This window comes from Pseudophryne corroboree, chromosome 9 (genome assembly GCF_028390025.1).
Source record: "Pseudophryne corroboree isolate aPseCor3 chromosome 9, aPseCor3.hap2, whole genome shotgun sequence".
NCBI classification, from domain to species: Eukaryota; Metazoa; Chordata; class Amphibia; order Anura; family Myobatrachidae; genus Pseudophryne; species Pseudophryne corroboree.
Window position 1 is genome coordinate 248,417,759 of NC_086452.1, and position 23,949 is coordinate 248,441,707.

Consider the following 23,949-nt stretch of genomic DNA (forward strand, 5'->3'; position numbering starts at 1 on the left):
GTAGTATCAGAAATATGTAACACCTCCTTCATTGCCCTTAACGTGTGGCCCTAATAAGGAATACGTTTGTTTATTCACCGTCGACACTGGATTCAGTGTCCGTGTCTGTGTCGACCGACTAAAGTAAACGGGCGTTTTAAAACCCCTGACGGTGTTTTTGAGACGTCTGGACCGGTACTAATTGTTTGTCGGCCGTCTCATGTCGTCAACCGACCTTGCAGCGTGTTGACATTATCACGTAATTCCCTAAATAAGCCATCCATTCCGGTGTCGACTCCCTAGAGAGTGACATCACCATTACAGGCAATTGCTCCGCCTCCTCACCAACATCGTCCTCATACATGTCGACACACACGTACCGACACACAGCACACACACAGGGAATGCTCTGATAGAGGACAGGACCCACTAGCCCTTTGGAGAGACAGAGGGAGAGTTTGCCAGCACACACCAAAAACGCTATAATTATATAGGGACAACCTTATATAAGTGTTTTCCCTTATAGCATCTTTTATATATTTCTAACGCCAAATTAGTGCCCCCCCCTCTCTGTTTTAACCCTGTTTCTGTAGTGCAGTGCAGGGGAGAGCCTGGGAGCCTTCCCTCCAGCCTTTCTGTGAGGGAAAATGGCGCTGTGTGCTGAGGAGATAGGCCCCGCCCCTTTTTCGGCGGGCCAGTCTCCCGCTCTTTAATGGATTCTGGCAGGGGTTAAATATCTCCATATAGCCCCCGGAGGCTATATGTGAGGTATTTTTAGCCAAAAAAGGTTTTCATTTGCCTCCCAGGGCGCCCCCCTCCCAGCGCCCTGCACCCTCAGTGACTGCCGTGTAAAGTGTGCTGAGAGGAAATGGCGCACAGCTGCAGTGCTGTGCGCTACCTTAAGAAGACTGAGGAGTCTTCAGCCGCCGATTCTGGACCTCTTCTCGTTTCAGCATCTGCAAGGGGGCCGGCGGCGAGGCTCCGGTGACCATCCAGGCTGTACCTGTGATCGTCCCTCTGGAGCTAATGTCCAGTAGCCAAAGAAGCCAATCCATCCTGCACGCAGGTGAGTTCACTTCTTCTCCCCTAAGTCCCTCGTTGCAGTGATCCTGTTGCCAGCAGGACTCACTGTAAAATAAAAAACCTAAGCTAAACTTTTCTAAGCAGCTCTTTAGGAGAGCCACCTAGATTGCACCCTTCTCGGCCGGGCACAAAAATCTAACTGAGGCTTGGAGGAGGGTCATAGGGGGAGGAGCCAGTGCACACCACCTGATCCTAAAGCTTTACTTTTTGTGCCCTGTCTCCTGCGGAGCCGCTATTCCCCATGGTCCTTTCAGGAACCCCAGCATCCACTAGGACGATAGAGAAATGCTCATTGGATTTTGTTATATGCCATGATGTATATCTCATTTATGTTCTGTTAGTTATTATACTCCCATAGAATGTTTCTGTCTGTAACCATCAACCGATTTTATCTTGTTTTTAATGTTATTGTTTGGCCGGGATTCATAGTAACGGACGGGTGGTGATGACGTCACTTTTGTGCGTCGTCCCCCTGTTTCCGGACGCGATCCCTGCCATGTGGGTGAGACGGGATATAAGGTCAGTTGTATGTTTGTATTGTTGTTGTGCCTGAAGACGATATAATAAATATCGAAACGTTGCAGTTATTCTGCCAGCTCTCGTTTGCATTTATTACCGTGTGCTGCGGATTACCCTTACGCATATATATATATATATATATATATATATATATATATATATATATATATATATATATATATATATATATATATATATATACACACACACACACACACATATATACTGCACCTAAATTTAGTGCCCCCCCCTCTCTTTTTTACCCTTCTGTAGTATTCAGACTGCAGGGGAGAGCCAGGGAGCTTCCTTCCAGCGGAACTGTGAGGGAAAAATGGCGCCAGTGTGCTGAGGGAGAAGCCCCGCCCCCTTTTCGGCGGACTTTCTCCCGCTTTTTCTGTAATACTGGCAGGGGTAATTTTACATCTATATAGCCTCTAGGACTATATATGATGTATATTTTGCCAGCCAAGGTGTTATTTATTGCCCTCAGGGCGCCCCCCAGCGCCCTGCACCCATCAGTGACCGAAGCGTGAGGTGTACATGAGGAGCAATGGCGCACAGCTGCAGTGCTGTGCGCTACCTTGGTGAAGACCGAAGTCTTCTGCCGCCGATTTTCCGGACCTTCTTCGTGCTTCTGGCTCTGTAAGGGGGACGGCGGCGCGGCTCCGGGTACGAACACCAAGGTCGGGTCCTGCGGTCGATCCCTCTAGAGCTAATGGTGTCCAGTAGCCTAAGAAGCCCAAACTACCACCTGTTAGGTAGGTTCGCTTCTCCCTCGCTGCAGCGAGTCTGTTGCCAGCAGATCTCACTGAAAATAAAAAACCTAAATATACTTTATTTCTAGGTGCTCAGGAGAGCCCCTAGTGTGCATCCAGCTCAGCCGGGCACAAGAATCTAACTGAGGTCTGGAGGAGGGTCTTAGTGGGAGGAGCCAGTGCACACCAGTAGTCTAAAAGCTTTCTTTATAGTTGTGCTTAGTCTCCTGCGGAGCCGCTAATCCCCATGGTCCTTACGGAGTCCCCAGCATCCACTTAGGACGTTAGAGAAATGTGAATGGTAGTAGACTGCAAAGGTGATTTCAATTCAAACTACAGGTAGCACAAAGTGTACATCGGGTTTTCATTTAGATACAAAACTCGTGGCACAAACCAGGTCCAGAAATGTTGTAGAACCGGGAATTCCGGGAGATTTCTTGGTGGATCTTAAGCTGGGTACACACTTGGCAATGCTGAAATGCAAACGTTGAACGACATAGCGTTCAGCGATATAGCACATGCAAACTGAACATTATCGTTCAACGTTAATTATCAGTGACGTCACCACCTGCATTCACGGACATGCAGCTCAGCCCGACATTGACGGGTTGAGCTGAATGTCAGCTCAATATTGGTGATCGCTGAATGACATGTAGGAGCGCGCATCATTCACCAATATTACCACCATACACACTGGACGATATAAGGCTAAAAATAAATAACGAGTTATTTTTTAGGCTGAAATTGCCCATTGTGTACCCGGCTTTATACAAAATAAAAAAATAAGAGTCTCTATACCTCACACTATTCTAAAGGCGGGATTTCTATTGTTTTTCCCTGCCAGATAGCGACTGATAAAGCAATTCAATTGTTGCTCCGTTCTGGTATTTACATAATATATCCACCTATTGAGACTGAAGAGAGAAAACCCTTCCAAAGAGCGTCTGTGTATACAACCGATTACTATATTTTTGTTTAAGATTTTCCATGCAATTTAATTTTCATCAGCCACCAAATAATCTAGAAGAGCAGTATTCTCCCCAGAAAATCTTACCAGCTGGGTGGCATTATGAAGTAGCTGGATGGGGACAGTGTCATCTGGTTGGACACATCATTTTTAAAGACTTGCAGATACTGGGGATAATTCCAAGTTGATCGCAGCAGGAATTTTTCTGCAATCTAATTTGCAGTGTAAAAATAAAGCAGCCAGTATTTACCCTGCACAGAAATAAAATAACCAACCCAAATCTAACTCTTTCTGCACGTTATATCTGCCTCCCCTGCAGTGCACATGGTTTTGCCCAACTGCTAACAAAAATCCTGCTGCGATCAACTTGGAATTCCCCCCACTGTCCACTTGGTAGCTGGACACAGATATAATGGTATCGTGCAATGCACACTGAGACACAGTGCTGCACACAGAAACAATGCCAGTCTGCACTCTGTTTACCCTGTACAATATTTCTGCCATATAAAATGTGTCCTGTCTCGTACAGATGGGGAAGGAATCTGTTATTGTGCCTGTCACTGAATTCATGTTATTGCAACGGAAGCAATTAAATAACTGTCGTGGGCATGCAATACCTCTGCCGGCAGCGAAAAAAAATTAATTCCTGCCACTGGCTTTAAATTTGTAGTAAAACGGGTTGAAAACGTAAACAATTTTTTCCAATAACTCCAAAACCAAGTGATTTTAAGAGGGTTCAGAAGCTTTACAGTTTTCCAATGCTACTTCATTTAAAGTGTGTAAAGCACAGTGCCGTAACTAGACATTTTAGCGCTGTGTGCGAGAAAAAGCACCGGCGCACCCCCTCAATATACAAAACAGTGTCATTGCGGGCCGTAGGCGTGTGGCAAATATTTAGGGCCGTGGCATCATGGGGAAGGGGCATGGCCACAGAGCTCCATCTTACGGCAGGCAGAGTTTCCATTTACACATTATGGCAGCAGAGTCCCCTTTTTACACATAACGGCAGGCAGTCTCCCCCTTTTTTACACATTAGGAGAGAGAGAGAGAGAGAGAGAGAGAGAGAGAGAGAGAGAGAGAGTGTATTATACTATTATATAGCTAGTTATGGCCCTGGGTGGTTATTATAAATATTTAGAGGGAGTGAGGCATACAGAAGGGGTTTATACTCCCCCACCCCCCCAAACTCCTTCACTCTATCTAAATTTATAACTTCACCTCCCCTTTAATAACCCTCCTCCCTATGCAATAGTCTGCTTTAAAGCAGGACACCCAATCTTATTGGGATCATAAGAACAAACGACGAGTCCGTCTGTCTGTGACGAGTTGTTCTTTTCACATACACCTTCAAAGCCCTCACAACATCCAAAGACTTTGAAGTAGCAGAGATGTCAGTAACAACCGGGACCACAATAGTTTGATGTGAAACACAGACACCACCTTAGGTAGAAACTGCTGACGAGTTCGGAGTTCAGCTCTGTCCTCATGGAAAATTAAATAGGGACTTTTGTGAGATAAAGCCCCCAGCTCGGACACACGTCTTGCTGAAGCCAAGGCCAACAGTGTGATGGTCTTCTTTTACTTCCTTTACGTCCACCTCCTGTAATGGCTCAAACCAGTCCGATTGGAGGAAATGCAGCACCACATCGAGATTTCAAGGTGCTGTGGGAGGCACAAAGGGAGGTTGGATGTGCAGGACACCTTTCAAAAACGTCTCGACCTCAGCGAGAGAAGCCAATTGTTTCTGAAAGAAAATGGACAAGGCCGAAATCTGGACTTTTATGGAGCCCAGACGTAGGCCCACATCCACTCCTGCTTGTAGAAAAAGCAAGAACCGTCCTAGATGGAATTCAACTGCAGAAAATCTTCTGCTCTCACACCAAGAGACGTATTTCTTCCAAATAAGATGGTAATGCTTAGACGTTACCCCCTTCCTGGCTTGGATCATGGTCGGGATAATCTTGTTAGGGATCCCTCTCCTGGCTAGAATCAGCCGTTCAACTTCCATGCCGTCAAACGTAGCCATGGTAAGTCCTGACAGACGAATGGGCCCTGTTGCAAAAGATCCTCGCATAGAGGTAGAGGTCACGGATCTTCGAGGAGCATCTCCAGCAGTTCACGTACCAAGCCCTTCTTGGCCAGTCCGGAGCAATTAGAATGGTTTGAACCTTTTCCCTTTTTATTCTCTTTAGAAATTTTGGGACCAGAGGAAGTGGAGAAAACACGTACAACATCTGATAGACCCATGGAGTCGTCAGGGCGCCTACCGCCACCGCCTGTGGGTCTCTCGACATGGTACAATACCACCTGAGCTTCTTGTTGAGACGAGAGGCCATCATGTCAATCTGTGGATGTCCCCATCGACTTGTCAAGCACTTGAACACTTCCGGGTGAAGGCCCCACTCCCCCGGGCGCAGGTAGTGACTGCTGAGGAAGTCTGCTTCCCAGTTGTCTACTCCCGGAATGAAGACCGCTGACAAAGCCACAGCGTTTCTCTCTGCCCAGAGGAGAATTCTTGACACCTCTGACATTGCTGCTCTACTTTTCGTTCCACCCTGTCGGTTTATGTACATTACTGCCGTCACATTGTCCGACTGGACCTGAATGGCCCGACCTTGAAGAAGATGTGAGGCCTGCAGAAGGGCGTTGTTTATGGCCCTGAGTTACAGAAAGTTGATTGGAAGGAAGACTTCCTGACTGGACCATCTTCCTTGAAACTGCACCCCCTGAGTGACTGCTCCCCAACCTCTGAGGCTTGTGTCTGTGGTTAGCGGAATCCAGTTCCGAATTCCGAACCTCCAACCCTCGACGAGGTGAGAAGTCTGTAGCCACCACAGAAGGGAGATCCTGGCTTTTGGCGACAGACAGGTACATGTGAAGATGCGATCCGGACCATTTGTCCTACAGATCGAGCGGGAAGGGTCTTGCGTGAAACCTTCCGTATTGAAGAGCGTCGTAAGAGGCCACCATTTCCCCCAGATATCCGGGTTGGCTTCAGGACATCCCGAACCATCAACTGGATTACTAATTCCTTTTCCAACGGAAGGAACACCTCCTACGACTCCGTATCCAGTATCATTCCCAGGAATGGGAGCCTACGTGTTGGCTCTAGGTGAGATTTCGGAAGGTTCAGAATCCACCCATGATCCTGGAGAAGTTTGGTTGAGAGAGCAATGCTGTCCATCAACCTTTCCCTGGACGGTGCTTTTATCAGGAGATTGCCCAGGTACGGAATTATGTTCACTCCCAGTTTGCGGAGTAGAAGCATCATCTCTGACATCACCTTGGTGAACACCCTCAGTGCCGTGGAGATGCCAAATGGCAGGGCCTGGAACTGGTAGTGACAGTCATGCAGTGCAAACCGTACATAAGCCTGATGAGGCGGCCAGATCGGAATGTGAAGGTACGCATCCTTGATATCCAGAGACACTAGGAATTCCCCCTCCTCCAGACCTGAGATCACCGCTCTCAGAGACTCCATCTTGAATTTGAACACTCTTAAGTACGAGTTCAATGACTTGAGGTTCAAAATTGGTATTACCGAACCATCCGGTTTCGGAACTACAAACAAGTTGGAATAGTACCCCTTGTTTAGCTGATGAGGTGGAACTGGAACAATGACGTGAGACTGTACCAGTTTTTGAATGGCATGTTGTAAAGTTATACTTGCCTCGTGAAACTGGCAAGCCCGATTTGAAGAATCTGTGAGGTGGGAGCTCTTGGAACTCCAGTCTGTAGCCTTGGGAAATAAGATTTATGACCCAGGGATCCTGGCACGAATTTGACCAGATCTGGCTGAAGAATTGTAGGCGAGCTCCCCCTGACAGCCTTCCAGGCCTTGCGGTCCACCGTCATGATTAAGTCTTTGAGGAAGCAGAGCCTGAGCTCTGTTCCAGAGTACCTGCTGTTACTGGTTTGCACGGTTTACCTCTTGTGCTGCTGAAGGACGTAGAAGCACCTCTGGAACTGACCTTGAACTTGGCCGTCCAAAAGGACTGTAACTTAGAAGCTGAATAAGTCTTCTTGGTTGGGGGGGCTGCGGAAGGAAGATACGTAGACTTACCCGCAGTATCTGTGGAGATACATTTGTCTAATTCATCCCCGAACAAGGCCTCTCCTGTGAATTGTAGTCCTTCCACGCCTTTCCTGGAATCCACGTCAGCAATACATTGACGTAGCCACAAGCCCCTGCGTGCCGACACTGCCATAGCGGTGGTGCGCTCGTTAAACGCGCCTATTTCCTTTATGGCTTCCACCATAAAGTTTTCAGAGTCCTGTATATGCTGCAGGAGTAAGACAACATCCCCCCAGATAAGGAATCTAACCCCTCAATTAGGTTACCTGACCATTTAGCAATGGCTTTAGTTATCCACGTAAATGCAATAGTGGGTCTTTGGGCCACCCCAGCAGCTGTGTACAATGATTTGAGTGTAGTCTCAATTTTACGATCAGCCGTGTCTTTCAGGGAGGCTGCACCAGGAACAGGCAATACAATTTTACGTGACAGCCTAGAGACTGATGCGTCCACTATCGGTGGATTTTTCAATTTTTTCCTATCCTCCAGAGGAAAGGAAAAAGATGAGAGCAACCTTTTAAGGATCTGAAACTTCTTATCGGGATGAACCCATGGTTCTTCAAATAGGGTATTCAATTCCTTTGACGCAGGAAAAGTGACTGAGGACTTCTTTTTTTACATTAAAATAAGATTCCTCACACTCCTCTGACACCTTATCAGGAATATGCAGAACATCTCTGATAGCCTCTATAAGAGCCTCTATTCCCTGTGACAGAGATTCATCCCCCCCCCCCCTCCAAGTCCACCTCCCACTCCTCCATGTCTGACCTGTCAGAGTCAGCCTGCAGGATATGGGCCAGAGATCACTTTTGCAGACAAATGGGATGGGATTGAGATGCTGTCTTGGGGACTGAGTCTCTGTTCATAAACTCATCCACAGTCTGTCTTAAGTATTGTGTCTCTTTATCATTGCAGGACAATTTTGTAGAAAGAGTGGAGATCATTCCCTTAAGAGAATTAACCCATTCTGGTTCAACCCCGCTAGCCTGTGAACCATGAGTACCCAGTAGTGAGCCCCCTGGTGAAGAGGAACACTCTGCGGTACAAGAAACACACTCTTTGCCTGACATAATGTAATGTGACAGCACACACACACACACAGGAAAGGCACAATTAACCCACAAAGAGCCCTTCAGGGAGACACAGTTGTTTGGAGCCAGTCCCCACTGCACCCTTACCGCTAATGCCAAGCTTAGCCGGGTCGCAGACAAAGTACCCCGATAGTGCACTAATAGTCGCTCCCCCCCTGCTATGACCCCCTGGTACCGCTGAGGTAAAATGGAGTCACACTGGAGGAACTGCATGTCCCTGTCCTGTCTGTGTCCACTGCAGAGGGAAAATGGCGCTGGTGAGCTACTGGATCCACTCAAAGTGAAGCCCCGCCCCTTCAATGGCACGCGGTCTTCCCACTTTTTTTTATACTGGCTGAGGAATCTGGTGCTTAAAATGGAGAGAACCGTTTAAAGGCTGTAGAGCCATTATGGGTACTGTGTACATGTACTGGGAAGCAGTTGTGTACTGTGTCCGGAGACACATTCCGCCCCATTTAGAGGCCGTGCGTCTCCGTACCCTCATGCCGCCACAATGGCCGGTGACCCACTAGCCGGGACACCAGCTCAGTACTCATCACTCTTCAGTCTTCTGGCTCTGTTAGGGGTAGCGGAGTGCTGCGGAAATGTACGCTCGCCGTGGTGGGGCTTGCGAATAGTTCCCTCAGGAGCTCAGTGTCCTTCAGCAGGGAACGGGATCATTAACCCTTCAAGAGGTTGGGCCATTCCTCCCCCCTAAGTCCCACGAAGAAGGCAGGCTGGTGCGAACCAGCCCTGCCTGAAAATAACAAACATATAAAATAAATGCAGAAAACTCTTCAGGAGCTTCCTTCACCATGACTGGCTCCTCTGGGCACATTTTCTAAACTGAGTCCGGTAGGAGGGGCATAGAGGGAGGAGCCAGCCCACACTATCAAATTCTTAAAGTGCCCATGGCTCCTAGTGGACCCGTCTATACCCCATGGTGCTAAATGGACCCCAGTATCCTCTAGGACGTAAGAGAAAAAGACAGTGACAGTAACTGCAGAGTCCAATACTGTACAGAAAGGACCAAAAGAAGAAATTTGGAAAAAAGACTCTGTGGGAGCACTCTAATTCAGAGGTTATAAATATAATTGGTGAATTATTAACAAAAACAATTTAATAAGCAAAAGTCAGATTCTGGGAGTGACTGCATGTGAAAACATTAGCTTAGCGAAAATATTAATCAATTAAATTATTCGTGATCTCCAAATTCACGATTTACAAATTGCCAGGAGTAAAATTCTGTGATGCTTGTGTCACCATAGTTCTGCATAATATATGTTATGAAATGTATGACCATCATTCATTCTGCTAATATCCATTACGGATTTTTATAGGTGCAGAGAATAAAATCATAGGTCATGCGAATTCCAATATTGGATGACATAAAGTTGAGTGCCAATGTGTCCAATAGCCAATTTATTGCAGTACCAGGGTGTTCAAAGGAGAGCTCCCTTCCTCATACTGACCCGGCCTTTCACTGCTTAGCTTCCAAGTTCAGAAGAGATTGGGCATCTCCAGTGAAGTGTGACCGCAATTATTGGACTCCTCTCTTTGAATATATGCCAAGAGGCTACTATATGTTGAGAATGGAAAGCATATGTGATTCGTAACAAATTGAGTTACAAATGAAAGATTACATGCAATCAGCTGATTAGTCAGCATGTGACACAACGATCACTGAGGTGATTTTTTATGTCTAATCACTTAGATGTGTGGAAAAAATTCAAATATACCACATATAAGAAAATATGTGACACGGCGGTCACAAAAAAGAGGCAGATAAATGCGTACAATCACAAATATTCAACAGCTGATGAATCAGTATGCGACAAGGCGGTCACAAAAAAATGATCATAAGTGCAATCACTAAATTTATACAGCATGTGTCTAAATTTATAATTAACGTGCAGTCAGCTGAAAAATGAATATGTGACACAGCGGCCACAGAAAAAATTAGATGCGTACAATCACCTTAACAATCACCAGCTGATTAATCAGCATAAGACACAGTGGTCACAAAGATATAATTATAAATATAATCCCTCAATTATGTAGCATGTGACATAGCAGTCACAGAAAAAAATCAAATAGATTATTAGGAATAATATATGTGGAAAATTCATAAACGCCACATATCATCACTAATTGATTAATTTTAAATCTGAGCTTAGAACAGGTCACCAGTACGGCCGTACCAATTAATTTAAATGCCTAATTCAATTTATGCTGTAGAAGACAGCGTGAAATTATGGCGAAAATGCAGACAAACGGACACATATCAAACGGATACCAGCTCTTTGTGGTGGACCCCTCTGGGTCACGGAAGGGAAAGGAGGGAAAGGGGAAAAAAAATAAGAATTTACTTACCGATAATTCTATTTCTCGTAGTCCGTAGTGGATGCTGGGGACTCCGTCAGGACCATGGGGAATAGCGGCTCCGCAGGAGACAGGGCACAAAAAGTAAGCTTTTAGGATCACATGGTGTGTACTGGCTCCTCCCCCTATGACCCTCCTCCAAGCCTCAGTTAGGTACTGTGCCCGGACGAGCGTACACAATAAGGAAGGATATTGAACCCCGGGTAAGACTCATACCAGCCACACCAATCACACCGTATAACTTGTGATCTGAACCCAGTTAACAGTATGACAAACGTAGGAGCCTCTGAACAGACGGCTCACAACAAATAACAACCCGATTTTTTTGTAACAATAACTATGTACAAGTATTGCAGACAATCCGCACTTGGGATTGGCGCCCAGCATCCACTACGGACTACGAGAAATAGAATTATCGGTAAGTAAATTCTTATTTTCTCTGACGTCCTAAGTGGATGCTGGGGACTCCGTCAGGACCATGGGGATTATACCAAAGCTCCCAAACGGGCGGGAGAGTGCGGATGACTCTGCAGCACCGAATGAGAGAACTCAAGGTCCTCCTCAGCCAGGGTATCAAATTTGTAGAATTTTGCAAACGTGTTTGCCCCTGACCAAGTAGCAGCTCGGCAGAGTTGTAATGCCGAGACTCCCCGGGCAGCCGCCCAGGATGAGCCCACTTTCCTTGTGGAATGGGCCTTGACAGATTTAGGTTGTGGCAAGCCTGCCACAGAATGTGCAAGTTGAATTGTGCTACAAATCCAACGAGCAATCGTCTGCTTAGAAGCAGGAGCACCCATCTTGTTGGGTGCATACAATATAAGCAGTGAGTCAGACTTTCTGACTCCAGCCGTTCTTGAAATATATATTTTCAATGCCCGGACCACGTCCAAGAACTTGGAATCCTCCTACTCGTTAGTAGCCGCAGGCACCACAATAGGCTGGTTCAGGTGAAACGCTGACACCACCTTAGGCAGAAAATGAGGACGCGTCCGCAGTTCTGCCCTGTCCGTATGGAAAATCAGATATGGGCTCTTATATGATAAAGCCGCCAATTCTGATACTCTCCTGGCTGAAGCCAGGGCCAGTAGCATGGTTACTTTCCATGTAAGATACTTCATCTCCACCGATTTGAGCGGCTCAAACCAATGGGATTTTAGAAAATCCAAGACTACATTAAGATCCCACGGTGCCACTGGGGGCACAACCGGGGGCTGTATATGTAGTACTCCTTTTACAAAAGTCTGGACTTCAAGAACTGAAGCCAATTCTTTCTGGAAGAAAATCGACAGGGCCGAAATTTGAACCTTAATGGACCCCAATTTGAGGCCCATAGACAATCCTGTTTGCAGGAAATGTAGGAATCGACCCAGTTGAAAATCCTCCGTGGGGGCCTTCCTGGCCTCACACCACGCAACATATTTCCTCCAAATGCGGTGATAATGTTGTGCAGTCACCTCCTTCCTGGCCTTTACCAGTGTAGGAATGACCTCTTCCGGAATGCCTTTTTCCTTTAGAATTCGGCGTTCAACCGCCATGCCGTCAAACGCAGCCGCGGTAAGTCTTGGAATAGACACGGTCCCTGCTGAAGCAGGTCCCGTCTTAGAGGTAGAGGCCACGGATCCTCCGTGAGCATCTCTTGAAGTTCCGGGTACCAAGTTCTTCTTGGCCAATCCGGAGCCACTGGTATCGTTCTTACTCCCTTTTGCCGTATAATTCTCAGTACTTTTGGTATGAGAGGCAGAGGAGGGAACACATACACTGACTGGAACACCCACGGTGTTACCAGAGCGTCCACAGCTATTGCCTGAGGATCTCTTGACCTGGCGCAATACCTGTCCAGTTTTTTGTTGAGGCGGGACGCCATCATATCCACCATTGGTTTTTCCCAACGGTTCACAATCATGTGGAAGACTTCTGGATGAAGTCCCCACTCTCCCGGGTGTAGATCGTGTCTGCTGAGGAAGTCTGCTTCCCAGTTGTCCACTCCCGGAATGAATACTGCTGACAGTGCTATCACATGATCTTCCGCCCAGCGAAGAATCCTTGCAGCTTCTGCCATTGCTGTCCTGCTTCTTGTGCCGCCCTGTCTGTTTACGTGGGCGACTGCCGTGATGTTGTCCGACTGGATCAACACCGGCTGACCCTGAAGCAGGGGTTTTGCCAGACTTAGAGCATTGTAAATCGCTCTTAGCTCCAGTATATTTATGTGAAGAGACATCTCCAGGCTTGACCATACTCCCTGGAAGTTTCTTCCTTGTGTGACCGCTCCACAGCCTCTCAGACTGGCATCCGTGGTCACCAGGACCCAGTCCTGTATGCCGAATCTGCGGCCCTCTAACAGATGAGCACTCTGCAACCACCACAGAAGAGACACCCTTGTCCGTGGCGATAAGGTTATCCGCTGATGCATCTGCAGATGCGATCCGGACCATTTGTCCAGCAGATCCCACTGAAAAGTTCGTGCGTGGAATCTGCCGAATGGAATCGCTTCGTAAGAAGCCACCATCTTTCCCAGGACTCGTGTGCATTGATGCACAGACACTGTCCCTGGTTTTAGGAGGTTCCTGACAAGTTCGGATAACTCCCTGGCTTTCTCCTCCGGAAGAAACACCTTTTTCTGAACCATGTCCAGAATCATTCCCAGGAACAGCAGACGTGTCGTCGGGGTCAACTGAGATTTTGGAAAATTCAGAATCCACCCGTGTTGTTGCAGCACTAGTTGGGTTAGTGCTACTCCGTCTTCCAGCTGTTCTCTGGATCTTGCCCTTATCAGGAGATCGTCCAAGTAAGGGATACCGTAATTAATACGCCTCTTCTTCGTAGAAGGATCATCATTTCGGCCATTACCTTGGTAAAGACCCGAGGTGCCGTGGACAATCCAAACGGCAGCGTCTGAAACTGATAATGACAGTTTTGCACCACGAACCTGAGGTACCCTTGATGTGAAGGGCAAATTGGGACATGCAGGTAAGCGTCCTTTATGTCCAGGGACACCATAAAGTCCCCTTCTTCCAGATTCGCTATCACTGCTCTGAGTGACTCCATCTTGAACTTGAATTTTTGTATGTACAGGTTCAAAGATTTGAGATTTAGAATAGGTCTTACCGAGCCGTCCGGCTTCGGTACCACAAATAGCGTGGAGTAATACCCCTTTCCCTGTTGTAGGAGGGGTACCTTGACTATCACCTGTTGAGCAAACAGCTTGTGAATGGCTTCCAATACCGTCGCCCTGTCCGAGGGAGACGTTGGCAAAGCAGACTTTAGGAACCGGCGAGGGGGAGACTTCTCGAATTCCAACCTGTAACCCTGAGATACTACCTGTAGAATCCAGGGGTCCACCTGTGAGCAAGCCCACTGTGCGCTGAAATTCTTGAGTCGACCCCCCACCGTTCCTGAGTCCGCTTGTAAGGCCCCAGCGTCATGCTGAGGGCTTTGCAGAACCCTGGGAGGGCTTCTGTTCCTGGGCAGGGGCTGCTTGCTGCCCTCTCTTACCCCTTCCTCTGCCCCGAGGCAGATATGACTGTCCTTTTGTCCGCTTGTTCTTATAGGAACGAAAGGACTGCGGCTGAAAAGACGGTGTCTTTTTCTGTTGGGAGGGGGTCTGAGGTAAAAAAGTGGATTTTCCGGCAGTTGCCGTAGCCACCAGATCCGATAGACCGACGCCAAATAATTCCTCCCCTTTATACGGCAATACTTCCATATGTCGTTTGGAATCCGCATCACCTGACCACTGTCGCGTCCATAAACTCCTTCTGGCAGATATGGACATCGCATTTACTCTCGATGCCAGAGTGCAAATATCTCTCTGCGCATCTCGCATATAAAGGAAAGCATCCTTTAATTGCTCTATAGTCAATAAAATACTGTCCCTATCCAGGGTATCAATATTTTCAGTCAGGGAATCCAACCAGACGACCCCAGCACTGCACATCCAGGCTGAGGCGATGGCTGGTCGCAGTATAACACCAGTATGAGTGTATATACTTTTCAGGGTAGTTTCCAGCCTCCTATCAGCTGGATCCTTGAGGGCGGCCGTATCAGGAGACGGTAACGCCACTTGTTTTGATAAGCGTGTGAGCGCCTTATCCACCCTAGGGGGTGTTTCCCAGCGCGCCCTAACCTCTGGCGGGAAAGGGTATAATGCTAATAACTTTTTTGAAATTAGCATTTTTCTATCTGGGTTAACCCACGCTTCATCACATACATCATTTAATTCCTCTGATTCAGGAAAAACTACAGGTAGTTTTTTCACCCCCCACATAATACCCCTTTTTGTGGTACTTGTAGTATCAGAGATATGCAAAGCCTCCTTCATTGCCGTGATCATATAACGTGTGGCCCTACTTGAAAATACGTTTGTTTCATCACCGTCGACACTAGATTCTGTGTCTGGGTCTGTGTCGACCGACTGAGGTAAAGGGCGCTTTACAGCCCCTGACGGTGTCTGAGACGCCTGGGCAGGTACTAACTGGTTTGCCGGCCGTGTCATGTCGTCAACTGATTTTTGTAATGTACAAATAATATATATGCTAGTGCGCGACCAACAGCGGCTGGTAAGAGGAAGGTCAATTCCTCAGAACTAAACAATAGATAAAGAAAAATGTGTACCAGCGCTGGCTGTACAAATTAATAATAAATTTTTTTAAAAATACAATGACAATAAATTAAAATAGTAATAATAATAATAATAATAAGGATGGTGTGTTCTTATGTAAAAAAGTAACAATTTATTTATATATCATATATGACATTACTAAAAAGAAGGAATTCCTTTTGCCAACACGATGGCAGTAAAATTAAGATATATCTTTATCTGGTAAAACTTTCATGGGTTTCACAATCTCCTATATTAGAATTTGTCCATTCCTAGGCTAGGACAGCCTCCCTTTATGCAGTTCACTGTGGATAGATAGTTACCGGGTCCCCACGTTGGTAGGCATCAGCTTTGGAGCAAGTCCATTTGTAGCTGTAGGGGTGCTGGTTAGACCGGTTTAAATGATTTGATCCAGTGATGGGAGCGAAGTCCAAAAGATATACCGAAGGATGACCAGGCTTTGGCGAGCCAATGGAGAGTGAAGTCCAGATTGTATAAATGAGCTCAACGCGTTTCACTGGTACAGTCCAGCTTCCTCAGGAAGCTGAGGAAGCTGGACTGTACCAGTGAAACGCGTTGAGCTCATTTATACAATCTGGACTTCACTCTCCATTGGCTCGCCAAAGCCTGGTCATCCTTCGGTATATCTTTTGGACTTCGCTCCCATCACTGGATCAAATCATTTAAACCGGTCTAACCAGCACCCCTACAGCTACAAATGGACTTGCTCCAAAGCTGATGCCTACCAACGTGGGGACCCGGTAACTATCTATCCACAGTGAACTGCATAAAGGGAGGCTGTCCTAGCCTAGGAATGGACAAATTCTAATATAGGAGATTGTGAAACCCATGAAAGTTTTACCAGATAAAGATATATCTTAATTTTACTGCCATCGTGTTGGCAAAAGGAATTCCTTCTTTTTAGTAATGTCATATATGATATATAAATAAATTGTTACTTTTTTACATAAGAACACACCATCCTTATTATTATTATTACTATTTTAATTTATTGTCATTGTATTTTTAAAAAAATTTATTATTAATGATTTTTGTAATGTGCTGACATTATCACGTAATTCCATAAACAAAGCCATCCATTCCGGTGTCGACTCCCTGGGGGGTGACCTCACCATTATCGGCAATTGCTCTGCCTCCACGCCAACATCGTCCTCATACATGTCGACACACACGTACCGACACACAGCAGACACACAGGGAATGCTCTTATCGAAGACAGGACCCCACTAGCCCTTTGGGGAGACAGAGGGAGAGTTTGCAAGCACACATCCAAGCGCTATAATATATATGGGAACAACCCTATATAAGTGTTGTTCCTTATAGCCACTTAAATATATAAAAATATCGCCAAAATATGCCCCCCCTCTCTGTTTTACCCTGTTTCTGTAGTGCAGTGCAGGGGAGAGTCCTGGGAGCCTTCCTCACAGCGGAGCTGAGCAGGAAAATGGCGCTGTGTGCTGAGGAGAATAAGCCCCGCCCCCTATTCCGGCGGGCTTTTCTCCCGGAGTTTTAGACATTTGGCATGGGTTAAATACATACATATAGCCTTAATGGCTATATGTGATGTATTCTTTTTGCCATAAAAGGTATTATATATTGCTGCCCAGGGCGCCCCCAGCAGCGCCCTGCACCCTCCGTGACCGTCTGGTGTGAAGTGTGTGACAACAATGGCGCACAGCTGCAGTGCTGTGCGCTACCTTCATGAAGGCTGAAGAGCCTTCTGCCGCCTGTTTCCGGACCTTCAATCTTCAGCATCTGTAAGGGGGGTCGGCAGCGCGGCTCCGGGACGAACCCCAGGGTGAGACCTGTGTTCCGACTCCCTCTGGAGCTAATGGTGTCCAGTAGCCTAAGAATCCAATCCATCCTGCACGCAGGTGAGTTGAAATTCTCTCCCCTAAGTCCCTCGATGCAGTGAGCCTGTTGCCAGCAGGACTCACTGAAAATAAAAAACCTAAAAAACTTTTTCTAAGCAGCTCTTTAGGAGAGCCACCTAGATTGCACCCTGCTCGGACGGGCACAAAAACCTAACTGAGGCTTGGAGGAGGGTCATAGGGGGAGGAGCCAGTACACACCATGTGATCCTAAAAGCTTACTTTTTGTGCCCTGTCTCCTGCGGAGCCGCTATTCCCCATGGTCCTGACGGAGTCCCCAGCATCCACTTAGGACGAGAAAAAAAAAAACCCCAGAGGGGTCCACCACAAAGAGCTGGTATCCGTTTGATATGTGTCCGTTTGTCTGCATTTTCGCCATAATTTCACGCTGTCTTCTACAGCATAAATTGAATTAGGCATTTAAATTAATTGGTACGGCCGTACTGGTGACCTGTTCTAAGCTCAGATTTAAAATTAATCAATTAGTGATGATATGTGGCGTTTATGAATTTTCCACATATATTATTCCTAATAATCTATTTGATTTTTTTCTGTGACTGCTATGTCACATGCTACATAATTGAGGGATTATATTTATAATTATATCTTTGTGACCACTGTGTCTTATGCCGATTAATCAGCTGGTGATTGTTAAGGTGATTGTACGCATCTAATTTTTTCTGTGGCCGCTGTGTCACATATTCATTTTTCAGCTGACTGCACGTTAATTATAAATTTAGACACATGCTGTATAAATTTAGTGATTGCACTTATGATCATTTTTTTGTGACCGCCTTGTCGCATACTGATTCATCAGCTGTTGAATATTTGTGATTGTACGCATTTATCTGCCTCTTTTTTGTGACCGCCGTGTCACATATTTTCTTATATGTGGTATATTTGAATTTTTTCCACACATCTAAGTGATTAGACATAAAAAATCACCTCAGTGATCGTTGTGTCACATGCTGACTAATCAGCTGATTGCATGTAATCTTTCATTTGTAACTCAATTTGTTACGAATCACATATGCTTTCCATTCTCAACATATAGTAGCCTCTTGGCATATATTTGGAGTGATCAAAGAGAGGAGTCCAATAATTGCGGTCACACTTCACTGGAGATGCCCAATCTCTTCTGAACTTGGAAGCTAAGCAGTGAAAGGCCGGGTCAGTATGAGGAAGGGAGCCCTCCTTTGAACACCCTGGTACTGCAATAAATTGGCTATTGGACACATTGGCACTCAACTTTATGTCATCCAATATTGGAATTCGCATGACCTATGATTTTATTCTCTGCACCTATAAAAATCCGTAATGGATATTAGCAGAATGAATGATGGTCATACATTTCATAACATATATTATGCAGAACTATGGTGACACAAGCATCACAGAATTTTACTCCTGGCAATTTGTAAATCGTGAATTTGGAGATCACGAATAATTTAATTGATTAATATTTTCGCTAAGCTAATGTTTTCACATGCAGTCACTCCCAGAATCTGACTTTTGCTTATTAAATTGTTTTTGTTAATAATTCACCAATTATATTTATAACCTCTGAATTAGAGTGCTCCCACAAAAGAGTCTTTTTTCCAAATTTCTTCTTTTGGTCCTTTCTGTACTTGATACTTTTTGACTCTAGGGAGCACCACTGAAAGCAACATTATATGATATTGGGATAAATCCTTACAACATCTATGGTTGCCATATATAGAAGGAATTCTATTTAAATTCAGTTTTTCAGAGGCTACTAATTGTTCTAAAAAATCTTTTTGGACTGGTGCGGTTCCCTCCTAAACCCCATTTCCGAGTCCAATACTGTTCAAGAAGTATCCAAGCCCCCTTAATGTTTCATAACTCACCCAAATACAATATGTACTATAGAAGAGAGAAGTTGTAAACATACAAGCGGCAATTCAATTGTTTTTGGTTGCACCTGCGCCCCGACCCCACATATTTCTGCTCACTTCCTCATGAGGGGGTGAGCGGAGATGTGAAAAAAGTCCAGCTTTTCTAACATTTTCCTTGTCGCATCCGACAGTTTAGACAGGTTTAGTTGCTTTACGCGGCTACAAACTGTCTAACTGGCTGCGACTAGAGCAAAATCAATAGGTGCCCAGAATCAGAACAAACATTTGAATATTGCTCGCATGGCGGGTATGCATGAACAATTAAATCGCCCCCATAAGAAGATGATCCAAAACAGTGTCCTATGGCCATGGTGTCATTCTAGCTTCTGCTCAGGGATAACAATTTTTTCCTAAACCTACAAGTCAACGGCCCTCATTCTGAGTTGATCGCTCGCTACTTTTTGCAGAGCAGCGAAGATAGTCGGCACCTATAGGGGAGTGTAGAGTATTTTCGCTTTGCAAGTGTGTGAACGCTTGTGCAGCCAAGCAGGCCAAAAAGTTTTTTTGCAGTTTCTGAGTAGCTCTGGACTTACTCAGCCCTTGCGATCACTTCAGTGTTTTTGACCCAGAATTGACGTCAGACACCCGCCCTGCAAAACACGCCTGTGTTTTTCCAAACATTCCCAGAAAACGGTCAGTTGACACCCACAAACGCCCTCTTCCTGTCAATCTCCTTGCGATCGGCTGTGCGAATGGATTCTTCGTTAAATCCATCGCCCAGCTACGATCCGCTTTGTACCCGTACGACGCGCTTTTGCATTGCATACGCATGCGCAGAAGTGACCTGAACACTGCGCAAAACGGCAGCGAGTGATCAACTCAGAATGACCCCCAATAATAAAGTTTAGGCCCTTTCCACAAAAATATGAAACAGAAGCTGGCATGTAATCAGTATCAGAGGGGTCTATTTACTAAGCCTTGGATGGAGATAAAGTGCATGGAGATAAGGTACCAGCCAACCTGCTCCTAACTGTCATTTTTCAAACCCAGACTGTGACAAGGTAATTAAGAGCTGACTGGCTGGTATTTTATCTCCATCCACGGCTTAGTAAATAGACCCCATAGTCAGTAACCGAAACATATCTTGATTTGCAGCACGGAAATAAATATTAAGCGGCGAATGATCATATGTCCAACAGATACAATCTTTCACCCTAAACTTTGCAGCTTCTGAACACAGCATAATCAGCGTCAGAAATCTGTTGGGTGGGGTAAACCGTACAACTTGTTGATTATGTCAAGTGCGGATTTTGTCTAGAAGCAAAATCAAAGGGCTTACCATATGGTGGTGCACGCTCCTAAACAATACTGGTATAACAATAAAAAGAACAAATATATTTGCATAACATTGTTAGCCTTTTACATTTCCAGCATTCATATAAGCTATACACAGGCAGAGCAGAGTTTGCTATCATATGGGATCAGCAGTACTCACACCTGCATTCAGCAACTTAAACTTCAGCTACTGCAATGAAACTTACAGGATGATGTATCAAGCAGCAAAAAGTGGAGAATTTCCCCATAGCAACTGACCAGCTTTGAGAAAATCATTTAGAAAGAACGCTATGCTGACTGTTCGCTATGGGCAACCTCTCCGCTTTTCCCTGCTTGATACATCAACCTCTTAATGTGAATCTTATATATTTATCTAGTTCCATTCTTTCTGACCATCATTCAAACTCTGATCCAATCCTCATGAACTCTGTGCTTTCCAATACTAAACAGCTACACAAAGCATCTGTAAAAGTTACAGGACATGCTTTTGCCCTATACCAGCATGACAGGGGTGAGCTGTAACACAATCACCATAAAAAAGAAAGCTACAAGACAAATACTAGTGTACAGCAGGAGATCAGACGCCTAGATAAGCAGTAAGGATGATGGATAACTACCCAGCATTAGACACAGGGTACTGGCCATGCAGGTGATACCGCCATATCTCCAATACTCACCCCCAGATAACATAATTGGTCTTGACATTCTTTGGCCAGGAGAACTCCCCAAATATAACTTCATCCCCCTTGACGTTAATTTCCTTCTTCTGGATGTTGTACTGACGCAGAACGCTCAGCACATCCGCCATCTTCTCCTCCTCCTCCCGAGTCCGACTGACTACTGTGTGCGCTTTCCCTGGCCGAGGGAAGGAAGGACCCCAGCGCTTAGCTGTCTGAGGAAAGCGCCTGATTCGTCCTTAGCGAGGCCCCCGCCACAGGAAGAGCTGGCCCGTGTAATGCCAGACTCGGTAGGCAGCGCCGCAGCGAGACTAGCTAGCTGCCACTGAGAGTGCCAGCGGCCAGCCCAGGACTCAGAGTCCGAGAGAGCAGTGGTAGATGAGAGCGGAGAGATAGCCTGGTTGGCTTACTCCCTGATGATATGTAAAGTTGTTTTCGGGTTTGTTCGTCTCTGCTCTCTCGGTAGCAGCATATCACGCAGGACGATCTATATTGCTTACTACTGTAGTTATCAGTTACTGTACCGTGCCTCATGATTGCTAGAAACGGGTTTGTCATATTTAGTTGTCACAGAGATTTCCCTCTTTCTAGTCAGGCATTTAGATATACTATTTATTTTAATAAGAACTATTATCAAATGGTGAGCAGTCATTTAATAAGGTTTTTTTTTCTTGAAGCCCGAAGTGCGGTGCTTCATCACCCAGGTGTCTGTGACCAAACGTACTGGGGGCGTAGGTTCTTGGACCCTCTCCGAAAGGAGAAGGGCCCCATTACTCCCCTACCCCTCAGAGCCAAAAGGCCTACTGAGGGGAAAAAGGGACTGTGGGTCACCCCCTTGCCGAAGCACAGAGGGACCCCAAGGTTGGCTGAAGCTTCCCCCTAGGGACCGAAACAGCCTCTGGCCCTCCCCAAAAGGAGAGGGCCTCGGCAACTAGAGGAGAGGGTGGCCCATAAGGGTCTCACCTAAACCCCGAATAAAAAAAAAAACGTGACGTGACACTACAAAACATAAATAAGTGCTAATGCTGTGCACAAGTGCAAAACACGTGCGTGTGTAAATAAATAAGCCCCAGCCAGAAGGCCGGGGGGGGGGGGGGGTATAAAAAATGATCCTTGCCCTAGCCAGAAGGCCAGGGCAAAGGAAAGTGGGTGCAGACAGGAAGGGTTGAAGTGTTAAGTGCTAAAGTGCCTTCGTGCATTGGTGGTCCAAATCCCCAGTGCATTTCCGGCACCCCTGTCCCTTCCAGTTCCAGGGGCACAAAACACCTTGAGCTTCTAGCTGCTCCCGGCCTCTCAGCCAGACCAACCTTCATACCCACTCTGTGCCAGGGTCAACCCCCAGTACGAGAGAAGATACTAGACCGGGTCGTTCTCCACTCCACGCAAGGGGCCCTATTTCATCCCCTTAGAAGGACGGTGGATACTAAGCCCAGTTTTTCTCCCCTCTCGACCAGAGGCATTGCCACACCCCGGCATGATACTCCACAAGGTGTTTCTCCATTCCACATCTAGGAACCTCTCACGCTCCTAGAGTAAGAACAGGTACTCCACCAAGTGTTTCCCTCGAGCAGGTACTACACTTGATCTTAGCCAAAAGGCAGAGAAGCAGTCATTTAATAAAGGGTTTACGTGCTCCTGACGTACCCTCCGTTCCACACATTACCGCCCTTACTAATTGGAGAATTGCCAAGCTCTCCACCACTAGGACCATCTTTAGACAGCGTTGGTTACCTGTACCCAGCAATTGGAACAGCCCAGAGACGATGCACTGGATCCCTGCTAGGTTAAAAACTGGGTTAGACCTGATTGCTATATTGCAAAATCACAGCCAGTTATCAGCCATCTGCGCATGTGCCACAATCGCATCACGCGGGGCGGTCACAATGCAATAGCATCCCGGAAGGATGCAATTGCAATGTGATTGATGGGCGGTCAGGGGGTTGGTGATGCAGCGGGAGGGAGTAGTACGGGAAATGCAGGCATGTCATGGCCGTTTTCGGGGTGGCTGAATGACGTTGCCTGTGTTTTCTTCAACTGGAACCATGCCGGCAGTGCGCTTGCATAAGCAGCTTGACTGCGTACACAGGGGTCTAGCTCTATTTCCTGGTTTCTGAGTTGCGATCGCATTTGAAATCCAGTCGCACGGCGGCGCTACACATGCTGGGCGGCCGTGAGCATGCGATTTTATCAATAGCAGTTTTGCATTTTTAGCAAGACTGCTACTGGGCCTGATTAACCCCCTATGTACATATGATATGCTTTTTATTTTATCATCACACACTGGACTTCGCCCACCATATTTTTGTTCTGACTGGGCTACAAGTGGCTAAACACACAATAGTAATAGTATATAATACTATTTTCTCATACGTCCTAGAGGATGCTGGGGTCCACTTTAGTACCATGGGGTATAGACGGTTCCGCAGGAGCCATGGGCACTTTAAGACTTTTTCAGAGTGTGAACTGGCTCCTCCCTCTATGCCCCTCCTCCAGACCTCAGTTTAGAAAATGTGCCCAGACTGGTCGCACTCTAGTGGAGCTCTACTGAGTTCTACTAAAAGACTATTTCTCTTACGTCCTAGAGGATGCTGGGGACTCCGTAAGGACCATGGGGAATAGACGGGCTCCGCAGGAGACATGGGCACTAAAAAAGAACTTTAGGTATGGGTGTGCACTGGCTCCTCCCTCTACGCCCCTCCTCCAGACCTCAGTTTAATACTGTGCCCAGAGGAGACTGGGTGCACTACAGGGAGCTCTCCTGAGCT

General features: G+C 46.4%; 1 protein-coding gene and 2 pseudogenes across 1 annotated transcript in view; 1 reads left to right on the forward strand and 2 right to left on the reverse strand.

Moving 5' to 3' along the window:
• Nucleotides 1-21,426, reverse strand: part of CDC73 (cell division cycle 73) — a 418,707-nt gene extending 397,281 nt beyond the window's left edge. Inside the window, exon 1 of the mRNA XM_063940193.1 lies at nt 21,185-21,426. Within this exon, the coding sequence (XP_063796263.1) occupies nt 21,185-21,315 (131 nt within the window). The 5' untranslated portion in view covers nt 21,316-21,426. The remainder of the gene's footprint in view (nt 1-21,184) is intronic.
• Nucleotides 9,871-9,990, reverse strand: LOC134964873 (5S ribosomal RNA; annotated as a pseudogene).
• Nucleotides 18,417-18,536, forward strand: LOC134964388 (5S ribosomal RNA; annotated as a pseudogene).
• Nucleotides 21,427-23,949: the final 2,523 nt, after the last annotated feature.